The sequence below is a fragment of the Phyllobates terribilis genome, unplaced genomic scaffold, assembly GCF_046119375.1.
Source record: "Phyllobates terribilis strain yellow unplaced genomic scaffold, ASM4611937v1 Scaffold_3__8_contigs__length_932513732, whole genome shotgun sequence".
In the NCBI taxonomy this organism is placed as follows: Eukaryota; Metazoa; Chordata; class Amphibia; order Anura; family Dendrobatidae; genus Phyllobates; species Phyllobates terribilis.
The window spans coordinates 686671221-686687903 of NW_027362763.1; the positions used below are offsets into that span (position 1 = coordinate 686671221).

General features: G+C 44.6%; 1 protein-coding gene across 3 annotated transcripts in view; it reads right to left on the reverse strand.

The window, feature by feature from the left end:
- Positions 1 to 8350: 8350 nt before the first annotated feature.
- LOC141257387 (calpain-8-like) overlaps positions 8351 to 16683 on the reverse strand; it is a 120095-nt gene continuing 111762 nt past the window's right edge. Inside the window, exons 18-20 of one of the 3 annotated variants that reach the window (XM_073671881.1) lie at positions 14080 to 14196; positions 11111 to 11169; positions 8351 to 9669 (exon numbers count right to left, since the gene is read on the reverse strand). In XM_073671881.1, the coding sequence (XP_073527982.1) occupies positions 9646 to 9669; positions 11111 to 11169; positions 14080 to 14196 (200 nt within the window). In that variant the 3' untranslated portion in view covers positions 8351 to 9645. Of the gene's footprint in view, positions 9670 to 11110; positions 11170 to 14079; positions 14197 to 16683 lie in introns of those variants that run through there. The other 2 variants (XM_073671882.1, XR_012318057.1) reach the window with 2 other exon arrangements.

Genomic DNA, 16683 nt, shown 5'->3' on the forward strand with positions numbered 1-16683 from the left:
CCACCCACAGCACCACTTTCCCAGTCATCCTCACACTCCCAGGCCAGTCTACAGCCATCGTTAGCACAGGCATGGGAGAAAAGGCGCCCATACTCGGCAAACCACCCCCGAGCACAGGCTCTGAATGCTGGCATTGCTAAACTACTGGCCCTTGAAATGCTATCATTCAGGCTGGTGGAGACTGACACCTTCCGTAACTTTATGGCATTGGCAGTCCCACAATACAACGTGCCCAGCCGCTTTTATTTCAGCAGGCAAGCAGTCCCTGCCCTGCAACATCATGTGGAGGGAAAAATTAAACATGCGCTACAAAACGCCGTCAGTAGCAAGGTCCACCTGACCACTGATGCGTGGACCAGTAAGCATGGACAGGGACGATACCTTTCCCTCACTGCCCATTGGGTAAATGTTGTGGAGCCATGTACAGATCTTCTTGAGAGTGGCGCTGTACGTGTTCTGCCAACTCCAAGGATTGCAGGAATCCAGTCTGTACACATTGACTCCTCCTCATACTCCAGTTCCTCTGAATCAGCGCTGCAGGAGCCGTCACGGTCTACCTCCACATCGACCCGTGAACGGTTTCCTGTTATGATGACCGATATGAGCACAGCCGTGGCCAAACGTCAACAGGCCGTATTAAAATTAATTTCTTTGGGGAATCGAAGCCACACAGCGCAGGAACTCTGGAATGCCATCAAGCAGCAGAGCGACGTGTGGTTTGGGCCAGCGAATCTCCAGCCAGGCATGGTAGTGTGTGACAATGGCCGAAATCTGGTGGCAGCTCTGGGCCTAGGCAACCTCACTCACATCCCATGTCTGGCACATGTGCTCAACTTGGTTGTGCAGAGTTTTTTGAGGGACTATCCGGATCTTGATGCACTGCTTCACAAGGTCCGCATCGAGTGCGCTCACTTGCGGCGTTCCAGCAACGCAAGATCACGCATTGCAGCTCTGCTGGGCCGATTACGTCTTCCGGAACATCGCATCATATGTGACCTACCCACCAGGTGGAATTCAACGTTACATATGTTGGAGAGGTTGCGTGAGCAGCAGGCAGCAGTAATGGAGTACCAGTTGCAGCAGGCGCAAACAAGTCGCAGTGCGCGCCGTTCACACTTCACCACCACTGAGTGGGCCTCTATGAAGGACATTTGCCACGTTTTGCGTGCCTTCGATTATTCCACGCGGATGGCGAGTGCAAATGATGCACTAGTCAGCATGACTATCCCCCCTATCTGCCTGCTTGAAAAAACACTGCAAGCACTAAGGCACGTGGTTTTGGAAGAGGTGGAGGATGAGGAGTCACAAATGCCATCTGCTTCTCTACAGTCTGCGCAACGTGGTTCCTCACAAAGGCCTAGGCAGGGGACACTTTGTGAGGAGGATGAGGAGGAGTCAATGGATGAGGAAGACATCTGTCCAGAGGAGGGAGGTACACAATGCTCTAGTAGTCAGTATCTAGAGCGAGGGTGGGGTGATGCAGAGCAGGCAGAGATCACGCCTCAAGCAGCGGACAGCGTTTCTTGGCCAGTTGGCAGTCTGCAGCACATGGTTGATTTCATGCTGCAGTGCCTGAGAAACGACCGCCGCATCGCCCACATTCTCAACACGGCTGATTATTGGGTGTCCACCCTCCTAGATCCTCGCTACCGGGACAACTTACAAAGCCTCATAACACCGTTGAACCGGGAGCGTAAAATGCGGGAGTACCAAGACACACTGGTGCATTCCATCATGTTCTCCATTCCAACTGAGAGCAGTGCTGCTAGTGCTTTACAAAGCAGCTCAGTGCGTCGAGGCAGTGGAGGAAGCTCTGCACAAAGAGGGAGCAGAAGCAGCGCCTCAGCACAAGGCAAGACCAGTATGGCCGAAATGTGGCAACGTTTTGTGTCCCCGCCACCACAAATGTCTACACCATCACAGACGGCTCCAGTCAGCAGGAGGCAACGTTTCCGTCAGATGGTGACAGACTACATGTCTAGCCCTCTTAGTGTACTCCCAGGCGGCTCTTCTCCCTTCAAGTTTTGGGTCTGTAAGCTGGATACATGGTCAGAGCTTAGTCAGTATGCATTGGAGGTGCTAGCTTGCCCTGCTGCTAGTGTATTATCGGAATGCGTCTTTAGTGCCGCAGGTGGTGTACTAACAGACCGTCGCATGCGACTATCCTCCGATAACGTTGACCGGCTTACTTTTCTCAAAATGAACAAGGCCTGGATCTCTCATGAATTTGCCAGTCCTCTTCCAGAATAAATAATTGGTTGGCAACAGTATCCAGGTCTCCTGTTGTGTTCATGTTTCTACCACCTGAACTGTAATCCCTGAGCTCCAACACCGCCAGTTGGCGCTCGGAAGTGCCGTCTGCACAGTCAGCACTTGCTGCCGTGTTATTGGGGTTCAGTAACGTCAGCTGTTCCCCTGCTGTGCGGACGGCAATTTCTCCTGCTCTGCCCACATTCTCACTACTACAGATTTTAAAGTTGCTCCAATTACACCTCTGGCTCCTCTGTTTTCAGTATTATCCCTGAGCTCCAACACCGCCAGTTGGCGCTCAGAAGTGCCGTCTGCACAGTCAACACTTGCTGCCGTGTTATTGGGGTTCAGTAACGTCAGCTGTTCCCCTGCTGTGCGGACGGCAATTTCTCCTGCTCTGTCCACATTCTCACTACTACAGATTTTAAAGTTGCTCCAATTACACCTCTGGCTCCTCTGTTTTCAGTATTATCCCTGAGCTCCAACACCGCCAGTTGGCGCTCGGAAGTGCCGTCTGCACAGTCAACACTTGCTCCAGTGTTATTGGGGTTCAGTAATGTCAGCTGTTCCCCTGCTGTGCGGACAGCAATTTCTCCTGCTTTGTCCACATCCACTGTACTACTGATTTAAAACTTGCTCCAATTACACCTCTGGCTCCTCTGTTTTTAGTATTTACCCTGGGCTCCAATACCGCTAATTGCTGCTCAGAAGTGCCGTCTGCACAGTCAACGCTTGCTCCAGTGTTATTGGGGTTCAGTAACGTCAGCTGTTCCCCAGCTGTGTGTCCGGCAAATTCTCCTGCTTTGTCCACATCCACTGTACTACTGATTTAAAACTTGCTCCAATTACACCTCTGGCTCCTCTGTTTTTAGTATTTACCCTGGGCTCCAATACCGCTAGTTGCTGCTCAGAAGTGCCGTCTGCACAGTCAATGCTTGCTCCAGTGTTATTGGGGTTCAGTAACGTCAGCTGTTCCCCAGCTGTGTGTCCGGCAAATTCTCCTGCTTTGTCCACATCCACTGTACTACTGATTTAAAACTTGCTCCAATTACACCTCTGGCTCCTCTGTTTTTAGTATTTACCCTGGGCTCCAATACTGCTAGTTGCTGCTCAGAAGTGCCGTCTGCACAGTCAATGCTTGCTCCAGTGTTATTGGGGTTCAGTAACGTCAGCTGTTCCACAGCTGTGTGTCCGGCAAATTCTCTTGCTCTGTCCACATTCACACTACTACAAATTTTAAAGTTGCTCCAATTACGCCTCTGGCTCCACTCTGTTTTTAGTTGTTACCCTGGGTTCCAGCACCGCCAGCTGTTTCCCAGCAGTGTCTTTGGCACGGGTACTCCCTCCTGCCCAGCCTTGTTCCAGCACGCCAGCTGTTTCCGGGTAGTGTCAATGTCACTTTGCCTCCAATGCGTTGTCCTGTCGTGCTGCGGTCGGGTTAGCCGACTCTATGGTGCCTGCAGTTTAGGTGACTCCTATGTGGGCTGCGGGATCTGGCAATGAAGGCTGGTTCCATAGTGCCAATAGTACAAGCACCCCCTGTAGGACTGTGGGTTTTGGTAACTGCGGCCGGCTCGCGGCCTTGAAAATTTTTTTTACATGGGTACCTTCTGCTACCCATCCGGGTTCCAGTACCGTCAGCTGGTTCTCGGCAGTGCCTTTGGATTAGGTGCCTCCTTCTCGGTATCCAAGTTCCACCAACGTCTGCTAGTCCTTGGTAGTGCTTTCTGGCACAGGTACCTCCTGCTTAGTAACCGAGTTCCAGTACCGTCAGCTGGTCCTCGGTAGTTCCATTGGCTCTTGTACCTTCTGCTACCCATCCGGGTTCCAGTACCGTCAGCTGGTACTCGGTAGTTCCATTTGCTCTTGTACCTTCTACTACCCATCCGGGTTCCAGTACCGTCAGCTGGTTCTCGGCAGTGTCTTTGGCACGGGTACTCCCTCCTGCCCAGCCTGGTTCCAGCACACCAGCTGTTTCCGGGTAGTGTCAACGTCACTTTGCCTCAAATGCGTTGTCCTGTCGTGTTGCGGTCGGGTTAGCCGACTCTATGGTGCCTGCTGTTTAGGTGACTCCTATGTGGGCTGCGGGATCTGGCAATGAAGGCTGGTTCCATAGTGCCAATAGGACAAGCACCCCCTGTAGGACTGTGGGTTTTGGTAACTGCGGCCGGCTCGCGGCCTTGAACATTTTTTTTACATGGGTACCTTCTGCTACCCATCCGGGTTCCAGTACCGTCAGCTGGTCCTTGGTAGTTCCATTTGCTCTTGTACCTTCTACTACCCATCCTGGTTCCAGTACCGTCAGCTGGTTCTCGGCAGTGCCTTTGGATTAGGTGCCTCCTTCTCGGTATCTAAGTTCCACCAACATCTGCTGGTCCTTGGTAGTGCTTTCTGGCACAGGTACCTCCTGCTTAGTAACCGAGTTCCAGTACCGTCAGCTGGTCTTCGGTAGTTCCATTGGCTCTTGTACCTTCTGCTACCCATCCGGGTTCCAGTACCGTCAGCTGGTCCTCGGTAGTTCCATTTGCTCTTGTACCTTCTACTACCCATCCGGGTTACAGTACCATCAGCTGGTTCTCGGCAGTGTCTTTGGCACGGGTAATCCCTCCTGCCCAGCCTGGTTCCAGCACGCCAGCTGTTTCCGGGTAGTGTCAACGTCACTTTGCCTCCAATGCGTTGTCCTGTCGTGTTGCGGTCGGGTTAGCCGACTCTATGGTGCCTGCAGTTTAGGTGACTCCTATGTGGGCTGCGGGATCTGGCAATGAAGGCTGGTTCCATAGTACCAATAGGACAAGCACCCCCTGTAGGACTGCGGGATTTGGTAACTGCGGCCGGCTCGCGGCCTTGAAAATTTTCTTTACATAGGTACCTTCTGCTACCCATCCGGGTTCCAGTACCGTCAGCTGGTTCTCAGCAGTGCCTTTGGATTAGGTGCCTCCTTCTCGGTATCCAAGTTCCACCAACGTCTGCTGGTCCTTGGTAGTGCTTTCTGGCACAGGTACCCCCTGCTTAGTAACCGAGTTCCAGTACCGTCAGCTGGTCCTCGGTAGTTCCATTGGCTCTTGTACCTTCTGCTACCCATCCGGGTTCCAGTACCGTCAGCTGGTCCTCGGTATTTCCTCAGCCTTCTTGTACCTTCTGCTACATTTCCAAGTTCAAGATTTTTTAAATGGTTCTTGGTAATCACTCTGGATCTCCCTGACAAGGACCCTGAAGACGAGGACCCTGAAGACCAACCCGAAGAAGACGAGGACCCCGAAGACGACGACCCTGAAGACGAGGACCCTGAAGACCACCCCGAAGAAGACGAGGACCCTGAAGACCACCCCGAAGAAGACGAGGACCCCGAAGACGAGGACCCTGAAGACGAGGACCCTGAAGACCAACCCGAAGAAGACGAGGACCCAGAAGACGAGGACCCCCAAAGACGACGACCCTGAAGACGATGACCCCGAAGACGACGACCCTGAAGACCACCCCAAAGAAGACCAAGAAGATGACCCTGAAGAAGTTGACCAAGAGGACAAAGAAGAGAAGACAACCACCAAGATACAGAAGAACAAGAGACAGAAAACCAAGAAGCAGAAGTACAAGAAGCTGCAGAACAAAAAGTGGAAGAACATTAAGCATAAAACTAAAAATCAGAGCAAAAGATAATATCTAAATTATAAGCAGAAGATGACTAAGCAGTGTATGGGGGTGAGTCCGTTCCTCCTCGTGGTGCCCCTGGAAAAGACCTGCTGCTGCAGGCCAAACTGAACGCGGACAAATCCTGTTGTAAATCTTTTGTGACGGGCAGAACGAAAGGTGTAATGTCCAAACTTTTATAGATAACAACTACAGGAATGCCTGTCACAAATAAGAATATGATGAAGAAGAAGAATATGAAGAAGATGAAGAAGTAGAATATGAAGAAGAATAATAGTTGAATAAGAAGAATATGAAGAATGTAAAAAAAAAGAATAATACGAAGAAGGTGAAGAAGAAGAAGATGAAGAAGGTGAAGAAGAAGTGGATGAAAAAGATGCTGATGCTCAGGATGATGAAGGAGAAAGTGTGGGAGAAGTAAAAAAGAAGGTGAAGAGCATGGAAGTAGTGAAACATAAATATCTGACAAAATATAAAAATACTTAACAGTCAATATTTCTGTAACTCAGAACATCTTAAAAAAAATATTAATTCCTGCTATTCCATTTGATTGGGCTAAACCTCTATGCCTTTATGGTCTCCCCCACCTCCCCCAATACATTCTACATTATTCTTAGTTGTTTTCCTTCATGTAGAATTAACCTACAAGGAAAGAAGGGGTTTATTTTCATTTCGATATTTCTGTCCCATTGACTTGCATTGGTTTCCGGTATCGGAATCGGCGATTTCCGATACTTTTTGGGTATCGGTCCGATCCAATCCGATCCGATATTTGCCGATATCGGAAGGTATCGCTCAACACTAGTGGAGACATGAAGATCAGAACTCATTTAGAAGGAGAATGGATAGGAGAATGTACACTAGCCAAAGCCATAATGCCCTTCTACATAGCAGCAGAAGGTAAGGAAGCCCTAACTTCAGAAGATCTCCACAGAACAAAAAGGGAAACCATTTCGGAACAAAAAGGCAGTTTCGACCCCCACATTTATATTGATGCTATAGGGGTCCCAAAGGGGGTACCGGATGAATTTAAAGCCAAAGATCAAGTCAAAGCAGGTTTCGAATCATTTATCTTACCCCTAGTGACCATAAATAAAAATGTAGACTGGATCAATTACATCTATTATAATCAACAGAGATTTGTCAATTACACTAGAGAAGCTTTTCAAGGTTTAGCAGACCAATTAGGCCCTACATCGATAATGGCGTTTCAAAATAGAATGGCCCTTGACATGATATTAGCAGAAAAAGGAGGTGTTTGCAAAATGGTGAAATCTGCATGTTGTACCTATATTCCAGATAATACAGGTCCCACCGGGAAGTGTACAGTAGCCATAAAAAAGCTGAATTCTCTATAAAAAGAATTAAAAAGGAATTCAGGTGTAGAAGATCCTTGGGACCAATACTTTTCGTGGATGAATGGATGGCAGAGGTGGCTAGCTCTGATAGGCGTTGTTATCCTTCTCATCTTAATTATTGCAGCTATTATTGTTTGTTGTGTTCTTCCTTATGTAAGGAAGATGATCGAGAAAGGAGTAGAAACATCAGTGCCCACCTTCCTAGCTCAAGAGGTTAGTTATTCTGCAAATATGCGCAAATATGTGCTCAGTGTGAACCTGCTTTCATCTGTGAAGAGCACAGGGCACCAGTGGAGACTTTGCCAATCCTGGTGTTCTGTGGCAACTGCTAAGCGTCCTGCACGGTGTTGGGCTGTGAGCACAACCACCATCTGTGGACGTTGGGCCCTCATACCACCCTCATGGATTCGGTTTCTAACTGTTTGTGCAGACACATGCACATTTGTGGCTTGCTGGAGGTCATTTTGCAGGGCTCTGGCAGTGCTCCTCCTGTTCCTCCTTGCACAAAGGCGGAGGTAGCAGTCCTGTTGCTGGGTTGTTACATTTGTGACCTGCTGGAGGTCATTTTGTGGGGTTTTGGCAGTGCTCCTCCAGTTCCTCCTTGCACAAAAGGTGGAGGTAGCAGTCCTGCTGCTGGGTTGTTGCCCTCCTACGGCCCCCTCCACGTCTCCTGGTGTATTGGCCTGTCTCCTGGTAGCGCCTCCAGCCTCTGGACACTACTCTGACAGACACAGAAAATCTTCTTGCCACAACTCGCATTGATGTGCCATCCTGGATGAGCTGCACTACCTGAGCGACTTCTGTGGATTGTAGAGTCCGTCTCATGCTACCACGAGTGTGAAAGCACAACCAACATTCAAAAGTGACCAAAACATCAGCCAGAAAGCATTGGTACTGAGATGTGGTCTGTGGTCCCCACCTGCAGAACCACTCCTTTATTGAGAGTGTCTTCATAATTGCCAATAATTTCCATCTATTGTCTATTGCATTTGCACAATAGCATGTGAAATTGATTGTCAATCAGTGTTGCTTCCTAAGTGGACAGTTTGATTTCACAGAAGTTTGATTTACTTGGAGTTATATTCTGCTGTTTAAGTGTTCCCTTTATTTTTTTGAGCAGTGTATATAAACAGAGAGCAGTAGGAATGGGTGGCAGTATTTTTGAAAACCAGAACAACCCATTAATGATGTAAAAATAGAAATGCACTCATTCTACATATTTAGACAACTTGGGTGTTTGACAGTAATTTCCAATTTTCCTTTCGCAGGGGACTATGTAAAATATTTTTATAACGCCAGAAAATGTACAGTCAGAAATGTTGTAAAGATACAAATATTCTAGATTACATATTCAGTTGTAAGGGGGGTTTCACTCGTTCTTCAGTAGCCAAAGCGTAGGGATTGTTGTAACATAGATACTTGAACTTCCATTGCTCCTTGGTCTCCATTGGGACTGAAAGTTAGGATATCTGATCCATTTGTTCACCTGACAGCTGAGGCCACTGATTTGCTGCAGGGTCATGTGACTGATGGATGAGACGTCCACACTTCCAGTCCTGGTGGAGACTACTGAAGTAGCGGGGGTTCAGAGATGTAATTAACTCTTCTTCAGTCTTCAGATATAAGGGGAATCTTTAAAGACTCTAAAACGTATGGTCTAGTGATCTGTAATAACTTTGCGGTATCATTTCAGATAGAAGTGTAGCATAAATGTCCATTTTTTTTTACTCATATTCCTGCTGCTCCATTCAGTTTTCCAGTTTTTTTTTATCCAACAAATGGTTCCCGAGACATGGGTCTTTTTAGTTAGTAAAGACTGTAAAAATTGACACTAATGGGGCGTGGCTCACAGGGAAATAATGCAGAGTAGCCTAAAGACACACCCCAGAGAATCCTGTGAGCCTCACCCCTTGCTACATATCATATAAATTAGTATGAAGTAAAAAGGTCCCTATCTCTGGAACCATATGGTGGATTTTACATAAAAAAAGCAAAAAACACTAACTCATGGGAGCAGCAGGAATAAAATAAGAGCAAAAATTGACCACTTTTTACCTGCCAATAGTCCTCTTTAAAGGTGGTTTGCAGAACACATTCCTCTTGGTACCAATGAGGAGGCCAAAAAGGAAATCTGCCTTGGCCACACTAAAATAAATCTTTTCTCCTCGTAGTTTTAGTTGTTTTTGAGTTATTTTGTTAGACATATTCTAGTCAATAAAACTATCCTAATCATTCTACCCAAGTTATTGGACATTCACAAAAGAATATTCTGCTATTAATTAAAAATAATCAATTTTTATGCCTAAATAGGAATCTATTGAGCATGCTGATTGAAGGTTTAGATGAAGCTTCTTCCTCTATTCTCATCATTGCGCCTGTCGATCCATTCTCAGGCCAATTTTGTCAGGAGCCACTGTTGAAAAAAACAAGTTAAATTAATATAAAACATTGCATTAGAGGTGTAGACTGGATCACCACTTGACCCATGCCAGTAATCACCTAGCTCAATCCACCAGTATGCACAATTCAGAACCTGATTTACAACAGGTCCTAAAGAATTTTCTGAGGTCATTTAGTCATTTTATTGTGAAATGTTTTTACATTTTCAAAATACTTTGAAGGAATTTATAAAGATCTGTAGGCAGCCCCAACAGATTTACAGTTTTTTTTGTACAATATTGGCTAATTTATAGCACAAATCTATGCCAGCTTAAAATGTATTAAAGGGAATGAGTGTGTTTTTTTTTAATTTTTGGGAATGTTTCTTTTTATCTATCATATAACAATTTGTATTTAAACAAAATTCTGAAATCTTGCAATTTTCACACTTGCCACCAGGCCTAATTTTAGAGTAAACGCCCCAGGAAGAAGCTGGCGGTGAAACGCGTGTCGGGGTGAGGGGACCATCCACTTTTCTATACGCTATCTATATATACGCCATATACACAGGTAATTGTTTTCCTTCACATGACTGATTGATACTTATCATCTCCCTGCATCTTCCACCACTTACCTTGACAGCATAGGTCTCATTTATCAGATACATGGACACTGTTCCTTATTACTAGCACCACTGCTTTGCATTTGTTATTATAGTGGACTTGTGTATTATTTTATATTTACTAGGCTTATTGTCAAGTATGAGCAGAGGAGTTATATGCAAAGATGATTATTGATTATTATATCGGACTGTCAGCCTTGTAATATTATTACTATATTATCATGACATGTGTAGTACTGTAGTTATACTATTCATACTCTTCATGGTTGTTTACATTATATTGTAATCACCACAGTGTCTCCTGTTTGGACATTCTGCTTTTTATTAGCTTTTAATCTATTGAAATAAATTCATGTTTTTATTATGGATCTCTTCTATATATTGACTCAGAGTGAAGTCTGTGTTTTTGGACTACATTCTTAAAGCAGCATGTGACTATTTTTCTGTAGAGCTGTAGTAATTCATCTTCGAGCTTTCTAAGCACCCTTTGCCCACAATAGTCAGTTAATTTTGTGTGCCGTGACTAGTACTCCAATCTCCAGAGACTCAGTTATGGACAGTTATGTGCCACTACTTTGAATCCAAGCCAGTCCAAAGTGGCTTTGGATTAAGTAGTGAGTCCTCTCCCATCCTTGTTTGAACTTTTTGAATTTATTGTATGACATTTTAAATCATAATAAGGATTGTAGTTGTACTGGTTAACCGACAGCCTCTAATATAATTTACTTAAGGAATGGGTACATTCTTCTAGTAACCTATTTTCTCAAAGTCTGAACTCTTACGAATGTTAACTATTTCTAATACTGCTTTTCATAAAATGTATAACATTAGTATCAAAATCTGTTCTACTCACCTCATCTAAGGAAAGACTGACCAATCCACCTTCATCTGGTTTCAAAATGTTAAACATGTCTGTAGGGAAAAAGTAATATATATGTATCAGACTGATATGATATGTGACCTACCAACTCTTCCTCTACAACATACATGTCAAACTCTGGCTCGTAGGCAAAATCTGGCCCTCAGGATGATTATATTTGGCCCAGTAAGCCATATGGAGGACTATGTGGGCCATTATTTTGAATGGGGGACTATGTGGGGCCCATTATATTTTGTGGAGGCCTGTATGGGGATCACAGTTGGGGCATCATACTGTATTGGGGCACCATAATTTGCCAGGAGAGTTTGCCCGACCGAACATGTGACAGAGCTACATACATGTCTTAATATTACCATGTGCAGTGTACAATGAAGAAGTGTCCTGACTATAAAGTTGCCCTAATCTCTTCCCTCTTTTATTAATTGATGCAACTAGTGGGGTGCAGCTTCAATGTGGCCTACATAACGGAGGTCAAACATACCACATCAATCAACAGCACAGGGAAGGACTTAGGACCCTTCAAGGTTTCAGGTATGTCAAGTGGACACTTTTATGCCAATGTGCATCTGATGCATGAGGTATTACATTTTTTTTAGTGTATAATATTTTGCAATATAATACATTTTTCACAATACTCCACAGATTGTAAAATCATTCTCAGTAAATAGTTAAATTGTTCATTGAAGCCTTGATGCTGGATGGGGAGTGATGCTCAACTTGGGTCTTAAGAGTTTTCCATAGCTGTTCGATGGGTCAGATCAGGAGACAATTGGCCAGTGAGTCACTGTCACTCTGTTCTCCTTCAAAAGTGCAACATATGTGTGTTTTGGCTCATTGACATGTTGGAAAAATGCACATCTACCAAGAGCACAGACTGATGGTAGCATCTACTCTTTCACTATAGAGCAGTACATTCATGATACCATCAATGAAATGTAGCCCACCGACACTAGCATCGCTCATGCAGATTCATATGAGGACACTGCCACCACCATGTTTCACTGTAGGCACCATGCATTTGGAAATAAGAATAAAAAATTCACTTTTCCAACATGACAATGATACAAAACACATATCTGTTGTTTCTGAAGAAGAACAAGGCAAAAGGTGATTCAGTGGCCAAATGTCTCCTGATCATAGCCCAATCTAACACCTATAGGGAATGCTGAAGAAACAAGTTGAGAATCACAATCCTTCCTGCATTTCAGCTCTAAAAGAGTTTACTCTTGAAGAATGGAAAATATAGATTTGCAATATGTCGCCAACTTGTTTATTTTATGCCTTGAAGACTTGGTGTTGTCCTTAAAAATCATGGAGGTCATACAAAGTACTAGATGTAGTAGTTTTGGATGTGGGAAGTATTCATTTTTGTATCAACTAATATGAGTAATACTGAAGATTTTAGAATGGAAGTTATATTATTTAGCTCACCTTCATGTTATAGGATAAAAAATGTTATATGAAACTCTGTCTTGTCAGAATTTTGGAAATTGCTCTTGTATTCAGTGAGATATTTATTACAATCTTACTTTTGAAAGGGCGTGTACTCATTTATGCTTAACACTATAATATATATATATATATATATATATATATATATATATACATAAATATATGCACAGTTGAAACCAGAAGTTTACATACACTATATAAAAAGACACATACACATGTTTTTCTCAATATCTGACATGAAATCAGAATGACCCTTTCCTGTTTTACGTCAATTAGGATTACCATAATTTTTAACATTTGCCAGATGCCAGAATAATGAGACAGATATGTTTTAAGGCATTTTTATTGCTTAATGCAAAGTCAAAAGTTTACATACACTAAGATTACTATGCCTTTAAACAATTCTGGATTGCCCATATAATGATGTCATGTGTTTGGAAGCTTCTGGAAGTTTTTTTGGCAACATCTGAGTTACTGCGGATGTATTTTAATGCACACCTGAAACACTGCTTCTTTGTGTAGCATAATAGGAAAGTCTAAAGAAATCAGCCAAGATATCAGGAAGAGAATTGTGGACTTGTACCATTCTGGCTCATCCTTGGGTACTAATGTTTGCAAATGCACACAGGAACAAAGACCTTAATTTTTAGAGACATGTACTGTGTTCTGATGAAACTAAAATTGATCTTCTTGGGCATAATGACCATCGTTACGTTTGGAGGAAAAAGGGAGAAGCTTGGAAACCTAAAAACACAATCCCAACTGTGAAACAGGGGGGTGGCAGCATCATGTTGTGGGGTCATTTGGCTGCAGGAGAGACTGGTGCACTTCACAAAATAGATGGCATCATGAGAAAAGAAGATTATGTGGCAATACTGAAGCAACATCTCAACACATTAGCCAGGAAGATAAAGCTTGGGTAGAAATGGGTTTTCCAAATCGACAATAACCCGAAGCATACTGACAAAATGGTAACAAAGTGGCTTAAGGATAACAAAGTCAATGTTTTGGAGTGGCCATCACAAAGCCCTGATCTCAATCCTATTGAAAATTTATGGGCAAAGCTGAAAAGGCAGGTGCGAGCAAGGCGACCTACAAACCTGGATCAGTCACACCAGTTTTGTCAGGAGGAATGGGCCCAAATTCCGACCAACTATTGTGAGAAGCTTGTGGAAGGATATCCCAAATGTTTGACCCAAGTCATTCAGTTTAAGGGCAATGGTACCAAATATTAACGGAATGTATGTAAACTTTTGACTTTGCAGTAATAAAAATGCATTAAAACATTCCCTGTCTCATTATTCTGGCATTTGGCAAATATTAAAAATTATGGCAATCCTAATTGACCTAAAATGGGTTTATTCTGATTTCATGTCAGATATTGAGAAAAAACATGGATATGTGTCTTTTTATATAGGGTATGTAAACTTCTGGCTTCAACTGTATATATACATACACACATTTGTGTGTAATGTTATTATACCACTTACTGAGCAGGGTTTCCAGATTTGCAGCTGTGGAAACAAATGTATTGAAGTCCATGTTAAGGTTGTCATGAGCAAGTTTGTCGACTACGGCATTTAGAAATGTGATATTACAGTTAAAACCTGCAAAATAGAAAAAAAAAAAAAAAATGTTAAAAATTCAATTTCATGTAACATGCCAAGGATGAACAAACAAGGACTACAACATGATGTAACACCTGTAACAGCACAAGTTATCAAAGTAGTAACTAGTGTTGAGCATTCCGATACTGTAATATCGGGTATCGGCCGATATTCGCGGTATCGGAGTTCCGATACTGAGTTCCAATATTTTTACAATATCGAATAACGGAATAGGAAGTTCCTATAATGCCTGCGCTCTGCAGTGTCTCTGAAGGATGACAAGCTGGATGGCAGTGCTCAGCTGCGATCCAGCCTGTCATCAGAATGCCATCCCAGCGGGCTGATTGTTTAAAAGCCGGCAGGCGGTAAAAAACCGGCGGGCGGTAAAAAGCCGCCGGCTTTTAAACAATCACACAGCCCCATACTGCTTCCCCGCAGCCTCCCACCCCGATCCTCCGCTCCCCTCGACACCTCCCATCCCGATCGTAAGTTAGGACCGGGCGGGGAGCACAGCACCAAGGAGCAGGGAGCGAAGGACCCGGGCGGGGAAGCCGGCAGTGAAAAGACTTCACCGCCGGCTTTCCCGTTCTGTGCTGCGCTTTCCCGCCGGTTATTTCAAATGAACAGCTGAGGTATCAGGTGATGCTGATCAGCTGTTCATTTGAAGTCGCCGCGGTGCCCTCAGAGGGTTCATGCGAGTTCATGCTTGACTGCATTGCATGAACTCACATGAACTTTCCCACGGCCGCACAGGTCAGCCACACCTCGCAGACCATCAGACCCGTCATGATTGATGTCTGCAGGTGTGTGCGTGCAGGCAGACATAGGCCGATGTGACACTACTACTCCCATCGGCCTATGTCTGTCCCCCGTCCACTCGTGCCAGCAGGATCAGCTCGATGGGAGCAGTAGTTCCTATCAGCCTGATCCTGCTATTTAAACTGCCCCATGTGTTATTTTTGCCCTATACGTGTTTTTTTAGGCCCCCATATTTTTTTTTTGTTTTTGGTCCCCAATAAATTTTAAATACATTTCATTGGTGGCCAGTGGTTACCTAAAATAAATTAGTTTATACATTACCTGTCCCCGCCGATCGCCACCTAAAATAAAGTAAAAAATAAAAAACTACACCTATACTCACCTAGACACCTAATTCCCCGAAGCCATCGATCTCCTGTAATAAAATATAAAATAATAAACCACAACCTTATCCTTACCCCTCCATAGTAGTCCACGAGTGTCCCACGAAGATCTCCAGTTTAGAGCAGCCACATAGAATGTGACCGCTCTGAACCGCTGCCGCCGCTAGAATGACGGGGCCGTAAAGCAGCCCCGTCATTGCATAAGCGGGTTCGCCGGAGTTCAGGCAGTGCTGCTCCGGTAAGCTCCTTTACGGCCCTGCTGTACCGTGAGAAATTCCCACGGTACAGCAGTGCCGTAAAGGAGGTCTCCGGAGCTGCGCTGACTGAATGCATTCCGGTGACCTCAGTCAGGGGCTCACGCTGCCGGGAGCGGACGTGTTCCCGGCAGTGTGAGCTTACAGCAGCCATGCACAGTTGTCACCATCACCATCTCCAGATGTGACAGCTGTGCATGGGAGATCAGCGCAGGAACGTGGACAGGTAACTATTTTTTTTAGTAAACTAAGAATTAAATAAAATGGTGTGTTTTATTTCAAATAAATTATTTTTTTCTGGGTGTAGTGTGCGTTTTTTCTTTTTAACACTTTGTAGGTTAGTAATAGGGGTGTCTTATAGATGCCCATCATTACTAACCTGGGCTTCATGGTAGCTGGCGCTGACATGAACCCCAACCCTATTACCCCCTGCCACCGCACCAGGTCAGCGTGGAAGAGCGAGGCTAAGTGCCAGAATTGGCGCATCCTATGGATGCGCCATTTCTGGGGCGGCTGACGGCTGGTGTTTCTAGCCTGGGAGGGGGCCAATATTCATGGCACCCTTCCTGGGCTATTAATATCAGCCCCCAGCTGTCTGCCTAACCTTTGCTAGCTATTAAAGTAGGGGGGACCCCACGTCATTTTTTTGGGGGGTCTCCCATTTTAATAGCTAGTAAAGGCTAGGTATTCAGCTGGGGGCTGATATTAGTAGCCTGGGAAGCTCCGTGGGTCTGCTTAACCTCCGCTAGAGACTAAAATTATGGGGGATCCCACGCCAATTTTTTTTAAAATAAATCCTTTATTTTAACACTAAATGACACTTGAGGGGTTAATAAAGATGCAGTCCCTAAATTATTATTTATTTTTTAATTCATTTTTCCCAAAAATTTTGACGTGGGCTTTGCCATATTTTTGTATGCCAGCCAGGTACAGCATCCAGGAACGGGCTGCCCCCAACCACCAGCTGCCTATTTGTACCTGGCCAAACACAACAATATAGGGAAGCCCTTTTTTTCTTTATTATTTCATGAATTTCATGAAATAATTAAAAAAAAAAATACGTGGGGCTTCGCCCTATTTTTGTGTCCAGC